Below are 10,884 nucleotides of genomic sequence, written 5' to 3' on the forward strand. Positions count from 1 at the left end.
ACATAGACGGTTTGCTGTCTTTTGGCGCCTTATGAAAGTGTTGAACCTGGTGATGAAAATGATCTACGTGTTTTTATGTATGTATTGGAGCCACCTAAGCATACTTATTGCCAGTCCTCCCAGAAAAGATGAATTATTACCCTGCAAAATGCTGTCATAACTATGGCTGGACATAGTGTGGGCATCTTTACAAACATGCAATATTTCATCCAGCAGAAAGGCTTCCAACCATATTACTCAACTGAAGCACAGTAAGCAACTTTTAAATAATATATAGCTTTTCATACTGCAGTTTTGGTATTTATAAGTGCTGAAATTAATAAGCGATGCTATTGCTCAATTTACTGCCACTCATAATCAAACTTGTAGGCATGAAAAACTCATTTGGGCCTACGAGAAGTCAAAGGTGTGACGTGCGAATCATAGCAGATGTAACGCGGATCTATTTAACTCGATGGGCTTTCTGTCAGTAGATACACTGTGTTAAGGATATCGTTTATACCTTTATAGTTAGGCATTCCAGCCGTCTATAGCCACATATTGGTCAAAGCACAGAGGAAAAGTTTAAATACATTGGTTTGTTATTGAAAAGGCACACTTACAGAAAGCTTTTGTATGTAGAATTCAAACACAAGTGCAATGTACAACTGCAGCTCTACAAAGCGTGGAAGATATTATTTGCAAGCTTTTAGTTTGCCATTATAGCTATCCATAAATCTATTATGGACGGTCTGCATTGAGAAGTAGTATTGTCCATGGGGGTTAAAGAACCCAATATGTAGTACACCATTTTGCTACTTGAGGGAATGCTCTAACCATTTTAATAGGAAGGCCCAATGTCAATACTACACAGACCTTCTACAGTACAATCATTGAAAGGAGAGCATCGCTTTATAGGTTTTGTGAGCAACGTGCAAGCTAGAGAAAAAGGATGAATCTCTGAATAAATCAGAGCTCCCAGAAGTCTCGCCACACAAAACAACACTTGGTAGTCTGTCAGCTGACAAATGGGCTCTGGTAAATATGTATACCTAGACGACAGAGTTAGTAGGTTGGTGGGAGTCTGTAGAGACCATCTATATGTTTGTTGGTACTTTAGGTGGAAACGATTCCTGGGGTTGACATTAGATGCGTCCTTGTAAATATCACTGGTACAAGAAATATTATTAAGGAAGAAACAGTAGGAGAAACACTTTGAGGTCGATAAAATGAGCTCGGTAACAACAAACATCTCGTATGCAGCGCCAAGATACCAGTAGTGGTGAATGTGTGCCTTACAAATACACATTATATGTAGAAGTAAAAGGGCCAGTCCTCAAGGGAGGTAATGAACGAAGACAAGGCGGTACTAAGGAGGGTCCAACAACATATTAAAGAATCAGAAGCCAGCATTTACAAAGGACAAAGACACATGCCAATGAAAAATATGTGCGCAGAGTAGGCGGGCTTCAGTTCTGTACTCAATACTTCATGCCTCACAGAGCAGTGCATGCACTCCCCAGGCTCAACCTAAAAAGAGGGGGTCCTGAAATATGTTTTCCCTATGCAAATTTCCATAGCACTTTTAATAAGTGAGACAGAAAAAATGTCTCAACAGGACTTAGTGTAAATCTGTTCAGCTTGTTTTGATAAATTATTGGACAAAATATATTTGGTTCCACTAGATACTTTTTTGTAAAAATAGACTTCTGGCTGACCACAGATCGTCACAGAATATTGTGGCAGCTGTCCTGAATTATTTTGGGAAAAAGGCTGTAAGAGGGCAAGGTGACCCCGTCTCTGACCCCCAAGGCCCCGTAGGGGGTCCCAAAAGGCAAGAAAGTAAAAAAAAAACTAACCCAGACACCACAGTATTAAACAGCAAGTATCGGCATACCCAGCTAGGCCACCTGGTTCAAAGTCATGTTACCTCCTCTAATAAACGGACACACATTAAACCAAGTTTTACACCACTTTCTACTCTTTACTGGTATTATACATCTTGTATGTGCAATTTATATAACTATATTGTCACTGGCACTCAATGAGGTGCTCTACGTCATCTTAAAACATAGCGAATACTTCAAATGAAACTGCAACTTTGTATTTCCTGTCTTAACCCCTGTGCATTGCCTCTATTTGAATCTCCGATCCCAGCATACACCTTACATTAATCAAATTGAGTGAAATGTAGTATCCAGTGCTTCTGGGGATGCAGCACTCGAGGTGTTGCTCAGTCTGTACCAGTGCTTAATTTGAGCAGGTGGTTTCCGGTGTGCAGCACCATCACTTAATTGTCACCACCGCTGATTGTGACAGTCTGCCACAAGGTGGCATTGTCTGGCTAATTTAAAGATAACCACTACAGCATTTAAATAGTAATTCAGTTTACATTAAAAATGACTATCACTTGATGCCCAAGCCGTTGTTCTAGCTTTGAGGGCCTGAAATGCAGTGACTTGTCACACTTGTAGGGCGGTATGGTTAGTAGTGTGATGTTACCATCATTGGTAGCGCTGGAAGGGTGAAGGTAGGGTGCAAGCTGCAGTGGTCTCCTTACGAGAGCCCTGTCACTTACTTTTTTACAATGTATGGACTGGGGTGCACACATCAGTTAGATGCTTTGAGCTTTACATTCCGCAATTCCTTGCAGACTACCCACCGATGGGACTAGTGATCTGGCTTGCCAACTCTTAGCGCCAGGATTAGGTTGCCTCATATATATTCCCTCTGTCCTGAAGAAGACCCGCAAACGGAGGTTTAAAGTTGCCCTCTACGCAATAAGCTGGGTCGAAACGTCGACTCATACCCCCAGCCCAGGGCGTGTACTACAACATATCACCCTGCCCTATTACCAGATGATGCCTTTTTTTGCTTACAAAAAGATGAACGAATGAAGTTTAAAAATGTCATTGTGGACAGGCCTAACCAAACTGGTGTATGTTGTATCAATTAACCAGTGTTGATTTCAAACTGTTGAAACTACCTTTACGTTGAACAGCCTTTACTCTGAAATCTCACGTTCCTTCTTTTCATTCATTTTTACCTCAAACTTGAGCACTTTTTTCTCTGCACCTTTTTCCCTTGAGCAACCCTCTATCTAGGAAATATGTGATAATGAATTTACCTTCTTCTTGCATTTTTGAAAAATATATAAAACTAAGATGTTTACTTAAAAAACTGTGGCTGTGTTATTTTGCTCCTATTGGTGCGTAATAATGAATGATTCTGGTTTTGATATGCATTAATTACCAGTTACTGAATATTTGAGCAGCCAAGTAACTAATATTCAAGAAATCTTCTTTTCTTTGTGTTTTTCTAAATCAGTCTGGGGACATTAGTTTTTCAGATAATACTACACCCAGGTCCTTTGACTTTAATTGGGTTTCCCCATTAGTTGGAAATGACTTTGTTCATGCTGGTGCATGTTATTACTCTAGGGTTTGAAATCTGCACTTGTTGAAACATCTTTTTTTGAGTTTTTCAATTGCCTGGTAACATTAGCAACTAATGTACCGAACTCTCATGACACATTATTCATCTATTAAACGTACATTATAAAATAAAGCGCAGCATGCTAGGCTGCTTTCCCAAAAATATACTATAGCCTGAGCAGCATTAATGGAGCCCCCCCCCATGTAAAAGCAAACAAGCTTTTGGAATTATTCATGTGGAACTGCCCGAGAGAGCTTCATAAATGATTGGAAGTGAGGGGGGAGGAACAGCAGAGAGAGTGGGTGGAGGAGTGAGGGTAGAGAGACGACAAGGAAAGCAAAACCAGCACGGCCCGCTGGCGGAAGATAGATATAATATAGAGATGCTGCAGTTCTCTTCGAAGACAGAGTCAGTTCATGGCTGGGGCTGCTGCAAGGAGTAGGGAAGGCACAGACAGCAGTGTTCCCTGCTGTAGGGCAGACTGCAGGACAACCCTCCCTCTCCCTCCACATGGCTCTGCTGTGAGGCAGGTTGGAGCCAGCTGACTGATTGGGAGGGGGAGGGGAGCAGAGAAAGTGGGACCAAGGAGCCAGCAAATACACAATAAAACCAAAACCAGCGCAGACAATTATTAAGATATAATACTCACAAAAATACCCGGATGGTTTCAGCAACTATACCCAAATCGTAAGTTGAAACAAAAAAGAGGGGGAGAGAAATGGGGAGGATTGTGAATTGGAAAGAAAATTATTGTCTAAAAGACGAGAACCCTCACTCACCAGAGGGTGACATGCTTCATCATTGGGGTCCCTCTTGCACACTTTGGCCGCAAGGTACACAGCCCCAATTCACACAATCCACGCAAATAACCTTCCCCCCAAATTCCCTCTGTCACACAACAAAGAACGCTTATTTTAAAATGAGGAGGGTGGGCAAAAAACGACCTTTTCCAAGCGACTCATATGTTTGGTGAAAGGGCACACGGGACAACATCCACAAGGGAAATGATCTGTGACTGGTGAAGCCCCCCATAAAGTATTCTGTCTGGCCCCCTGTTGTGGTAGTCTCCGTCTAGTATGAACTAGTAGATCTTGCAGATTACTACTCCTTTTCAGAGCAAATAAACGCTTCTCCAATGTTAGAGAACCTGTATTCAAAATATGCCAGGATTTTGTAACTGTCAAGATTGCGTTAGTATGGGACTACAGTTCCCGGCATACCCTGGGCCAGAACTACTAATCCCATGATCCTCCGCGACGGAGCGGGATCTCGTGAGAGAACATAAGGAAGTCAGCGGCAGGGGACCGGCGTCGGGAATTCCTTCAGAGTACTGGCTTGCCGTGTTTTTGTTCAGCATCTTGGACGGTGCGGTAAGGGTGCTTTGCACCACTGTGCTTTTCAGCGGGATCGCTGAATTCAGAAAGACTGTGTTTTTGCTCGAAGTAATTGCGGTTACTTCTGTGTTGGTTTTGTGAACTGCTGGGTGTTGGATTTTGTCTCGGTTGGCATTTTCGGCCGACGGAGGGAAAAAGAGGATGTTTTGGAGTTTTTCTGGAAACTTTCACTGCTACTGACCTTTGGTTATTTGGTGTGCAAACTAAACTCTAGAGGTTGTGCTTTGTCTGTACTGAGGATGCTACCCCCACCCATATAAGAGGCATTATATGGATCTTTGTATGTACTTGTGTTCCTGGGGTCTACAATTATTTATTTCCGTTGGATTGGATTTCTATTTCCTAATGTGGCAGCGTGCATTACATTGTGTATTGGTGTTAACTACTGTCTATACCTCTTCTAAATAACAGGGGTTCCTTGGAGGTGTATTGCTTACACTCTACCCCTGTGAAGCATTATAGAGGTATACTTCGGTAGGTTCTTATAGCTGTGATACATGTGATCAGTGTGACCTCCTGTGATGGTTCAGACATACATAATTTGACTATTCCATGCCTTTTTGTATTGCTGTAGTTACACCGCAACAACCCCCAACGCCACCAGATACCTCTGCACATCTACGAGTTTTATTTTTCCTTTACAGGTATAATCAATAGATGTATGCCTGATATGTAAAACGTTAGCACTGTTAGAGAAATCGTAATTTCATGTGTGTGCTCTGTTTATGTCTTTCAGATCTCCCTCCCCGCTGTCCCCTTCCTTTCCTTCCCTGATCATTTCCTTTTTACCCTCACTTGATCTTCCCAATGCTCTGTGCCATCACAGCAATTCAGGCATTGGTTCGATCTAGAGGTGGGTGTACTATTCAACAAACCGATCCCGAGGACGTTATCATAACAGAATTCCCGACCCACGTATTATAGTCCTCCCGGTCGGGTTGTGCTAGTATGGCCACTTTGGAAGATGTGATAGAGGTACTGGCCAACCTGCAGTTCGAGGTAGCAGCGTCCAGACTGGAGACCGCTGACCTAAGGGCCCGATTGGATGGCGTACAGCGCAATCCTTATGATGCGGGGCGGCTCCTCCACCGCAGCCGGTGGTTGTTGAAATGCCTGTGTCTATTCCGTTGGCTTCTCCTGAACGTTTTCATGGGGATTCAGATAAAGTACAGGTGTTCCTAACTCAGGTAGCTTTGCATTATTTATGTAAACCTAAATCTTTCCCTACAAATCAGGCCAAGGTGGCCTTTCAGATTTCATACTTAGCTGGCAACGCTCCGCAATGGGCGGTCCCGTTGGTTAATCGCAATGATCCTTTATTGCATGATTGGGAAGCATTTAGAACGGAATTCCTTAGAGTGTTTGATAGAAGGGCAGATTCATATACAGCCAATAGGGAACTGCTGGAATTACGGCAGGGTAAGAAAGACTTAGTTGTGTATTTGAATGCCTTCAGGCGTTTAGTGGCGGAAACCAGCTGGCCAGAAAACAAACAGGCTTCTTTGTTCCATCAAGGGTTGAATGATGAACTTAAGGATGTCATAGCGCAGATTGATCCTCAACCCGTTTCATGTGAGGATTTGATTAATTTGGCCCTGCGGCTAGACCATAAACTGGGTGAAAGGAAAGGCGAGTGTCGAAGGAAGCCAGTAGTTGAGACACATGTTACCAAGGAAGGGAATCAGACCACCTCATCCGAACCCATGGAGATAGGGGCCGTGAGGACGGCTTTGACGCCTGCCGAGAGAGAATCATGGCGTAAACAGGGGCTTTGTTTATACTGTGGGAAAAAAGGTCACTATGTGAGAGAATGCCCAGTGAAGCCTAAAACTAACCGTTTTTGGGGTAACAGAGTGGCTTCTGCGGATACGGAAGAGGTGGCGGAAAACTGATTGACTCTGGGTAACATGAAGGGGTTTCTTGGAGTCCTATGTATGTCCCTTCTTTATGTGGTGGAATGAACAGGGTAACTAATCATCTTTTCATATCCATTGTGTTGATGCTTGCTGGAGAATCTGTGGTCACGTCAGCTATGGTTGATTCAGGAGCAACGGGTATGTTTATTGATATACAGGAAGCACAACGTATGGGCGTTACTCTAGTGCAGAAAGAGAGGCCTGAGGAAGTGTATGCTGTGGATGGGAGGAAGCTCGGTACGGGTCCAATTGGCTATGACACAGAAGAAATTGAGGTGATATTGCGAACACACACTCTGAATTTATCACATTTAGCGTTATCAGGGCCCGACAATATGGTATCATCTTTGGTTTACCTTGGTTGGAGAAACACAACCCTGGTATAAATTGGGACACTAGAATCGTTCAGATGGGGTCTGAGTTTTGCATGGAAAATTGTCATAAGGTGGTTATAAAACCTGCTCAAGCTCTGTCTGGTGGGTCATGTATTGCCACAGCAGCGGAAAAATGTGTTCAACTTCCTGCCGTGTATCATTCATTTGGTAAGGTGTTCAATGAAGTTCAAGCTGAGGAACTCCCTCCTCATAGGCAGTATGACTGCCAGATCGATCTGGTCCCGGGAGCAGCGGTACCATGTGGGCGTATCTATGCTCTAACAGAGCCTGAGAATTTACACCTTCGTGAGTATCTGGACAAATTGTTGGGCTTGGGTTTTATACGTCCATCTAAATCCCCAGCTGCCTCGCCCCTTTTCTTTATACCAAAAGCGAATGGTGAACTACGCGCATGTGTGGACTTTAGGGCGCTGAATGCGATAACTGTGAAGAATAGGTATCCTTTACCCTTGATCAGTGTTTTGCTGGAACAGGTAAAAAAGGCAACTGTGTTCACCAAACTAGATTTGAAAGGGGCATACCATTTGGTCCGCATGCGTAGCGGGGATGAATGGAAGACCACATTTAAGACCAGATACGGGCTATTCGAGTACAGAGTGATGCCATTCGGACTCTGTAACGCCCCTGCGGCCTTTCAATTCTTTTTGAACTATGTCTTTCGTGAGATCTTGGACCATTATGTGATCGTCTACATTGACGATATTCTGGTGTACTCAGAGATGGTTGAAATTCACAGTCAGCATGTGGCAAGTGTGCTTAACATCTTGCAGTCCAATAATCTTTCCTGCAAACTAAGTAAATGTGACTTTCATGTTCGAACTGTAGAGTTTCTGGGAGTAATGCTGAGTCCTGAGGGCCAAGAGATGGCAGAGCGGAAGGTAGCGGCGGTCAGGAATTGGCCTGTTCCATGTAATGTCCGTGATTGTCAGACGATGTCTTCCTCTGGATCTGATGTGAAGATATAAGGGCCCACCTCTCGATACCTCCAATCCTGATTGTAATAATTACACAGAATATTGAAGTGATCAAGCGGGGGGAATTAGGGAATTAGGAAGGGAACTGCGGGGAGGGAGATCTGAAAAGGAAAAGTTATTGTTGCAAGTTTTCTTAATGCTTCACTCGACTCTTAGACAATTATAAATAATAATATCTTGGGAACAATATTACTTCAGTTGTCAATGAAAAAAGATTGTTATCACCTTTGCACTTTAACTAACAACTTGTTCCCAAAAGAAATAACACCAAAGAAACTTGCGACTGATCTATCTTGTAAATAGGATCTTTACAATCTGTGCAACCTCTTACAGTTGTATCTTAAAACACATCAGCAAATAATCACTTTTATTAAATCTCTTATTTTCTCAAAAGAGTCAATCTCAGCATAAATTGTGACTAACAGTTCAGCATTTGCGACCATTCAATTCTGAATTGCGACCAAGCAAATTAGCAAGCGTCTCGATTTATCCATAGAACCATGAATTAGAAAAATCTAAACATCTTTTAAATTTTAACTAAGACGAATATTTGCTCTCTTATATTTTAACCATGAAATATCTCAAAGAACCTTTGCGCTAAGAATTTCCAAAAATCAGAATAAATATACTCTTTATTTCACTTTGACGAATTATGTTAACCTTAAAATTGAAAGTTTTTACTTTCTCCTACCTGTAGAGTACGACCTACTCTACTAACTGGAAGGGTGTGTCAGCCTCCCTGGATTCACGAAATCAGTCTTCCTCTTACTGCAGCTCTCGATTGGAAAACGCCTCTCCGAACTGGTTACCTGATGCCAAAGACTCAATCCACCTGGAAAAGACTGCTAAAAACTCCTTCTAGAAAATTCCCCAGATTGGAGCACCTGGGAAAAGCTGTAACACCACCAAGATCCTCAGAATAGTGAGCAAAGGGGATTGGGTGTGGTCGCGTACATCAACGCGACCACGTTCCGTGTTTTCCCGTAAGCGATGCGACATCTTGCCAAATCTCACGCATCTCGCGGACACGTTCAGGTTGCCGAACCTCACACATTAGGCGGACAGAGGTACATTAAACTTCCATACAAAGTGTGCATAGCATTATAGGTTTAAACACTTGTGCCACCAATGATCGCCCAAAGGAAAATAGTGCACTTTACCACACAAGAAGTTCTTGGGACATCTGAATGGGGGCTTGGGACACCTGATTGGGGCGGGCCCTAGACCGCAAGCCTCCCTAGTCCTGACAGTATTCCCCCCTCCCAGGAGCGGTTTAGGGCCCGGCTTCGAAGGATGAAGGAGGTGGAATCGTCGCACAATGCGAGGCGCATGAATGTTCTCAGCTGGTTCCCAAGAGTCATTCTCGGATCCATACCCTTTCCAGGACACAAGACACCACAGCTTTGCACCCCTGCGCTTAGAGTCTAGTATAGCCTGCACTTCGTACTCCTAATTGCCATGAACCAAAATCGGAGCAGGTCTGAGTTTTATATCCTGTCTAGCTGGTTTTAACAAGGACGTGTGAAACACAGGATGAATTCACAAGTTTTTGGGAAGTTTTATTTTATATGTCACTGGATAAACTTGACGAAGTACTGGATATGGGCCGATAAATTTGGGATGAAACATGTTTTTGTGTTTAAAATGCAAATTCTTTGTAGACAGCCATACCTTATCTCCAGAAGTATACACTGGTCCTGAACGATGATGTTTATCATATTGTGTTTTGTATTTATCCTTACTTTGTAATAACCGTTTGTGAATCTTCTGGTGAACAGTCTGCACGAGTTGTACTGTATCTTGTACCGCAGGTGCACTAGTCTCTTCTTTGGGCAGGGTTAAAGGAATAGTCTTTGGTAGGTATCCATAAAGAGCTTCAAAAGGAGAAGATCCAGTAGAAGAATGAGGTGAAGAATTATAGGCTACCTCAGCAATCCACAGCAAATCCAACCAGGACCTTTTGGAATCTTCAACATAACATCTTAAGTATTGTTTTAGTGTTTGATTTAATCGTTCGGTTTGGCCGTCAGTTTGCGGATGATAACTGGTAGACATGTTTGATGTGATTTGTAAACTATGACACCATTGCTGCCAAAACTTAGATGAAAACTGAGATCCTCAGTCAGATAACAACACTGAAGGCAAACCATGTAATCACACTATTTCTTTAAGGAAAATCTGTGCTAATTGTCCTGCTGTGGGCAATCTTTTACAAGCTATAAAATGTGCCTACTTAGATAGATTATCCACTACAACCAGAATGACTGAATGTTGATTGATCTGTGGAAGATTTGTAATAAAGTCTAACGAAATATATTCCCATGGTTTGGTTGGTGTTGGTAAAACCTGTAACAAACTCTTTGGTTTACTATGATCTGTCTTAAATCTTGCACAAGTTTCACAGTTTTGAGTCCTTTTTGTAACATCTTTCTGTAAATTTGGCCACCAGAACAACCTTTGTATTTTTTCTACAGTCTTTTTGGGACCAGGATGTCCAGCCATAGGATGGGAGTGCAACCAATTGAACACTGTTTCTTGCAATTCCTTGGTAGGAAGGTAAACCTGCTTTCCGTGGAAAGGTATGCCTTCTTTAATTGTCTGATTTTCTTCTTTATTCTCCCATTTCTTCCATTGAGACGGAGGAAAATTTTCATGAATATTTTCTAGAAATTGGTCTGCAGACAATAAACAGATTACTTTGTCTGGATCTATTATAGCTTGTGGTGCACCTTCAACTCTGTGTAAAGAAGAATCCTTTCTGGAAAGAGCATCAACTTTTTTATTGTCTTGT

At 42.6% G+C, this 10,884-nt stretch overlaps 1 protein-coding gene across 1 annotated transcript in view; it reads right to left on the reverse strand.

Moving 5' to 3' along the window:
* The window catches only part of LOC144784145 (vimentin A2-like), a 35,767-nt gene extending 25,619 nt beyond the window's left edge, over positions 1 to 10,148 (reverse strand). The window contains exon 1 of the mRNA XM_078662821.1: positions 9,765 to 10,148. Coding sequence (XP_078518947.1) covers positions 9,765 to 10,148 — 384 coding nt within the window. The remainder of the gene's footprint in view (positions 1 to 9,764) is intronic.
* Between the last annotated feature and the right edge of the window lie 736 nt (positions 10,149 to 10,884).

This window comes from Lissotriton helveticus, chromosome 10 (genome assembly GCF_964261635.1).
Source record: "Lissotriton helveticus chromosome 10, aLisHel1.1, whole genome shotgun sequence".
Classification (NCBI taxonomy): Eukaryota; Metazoa; Chordata; class Amphibia; order Caudata; family Salamandridae; genus Lissotriton; species Lissotriton helveticus.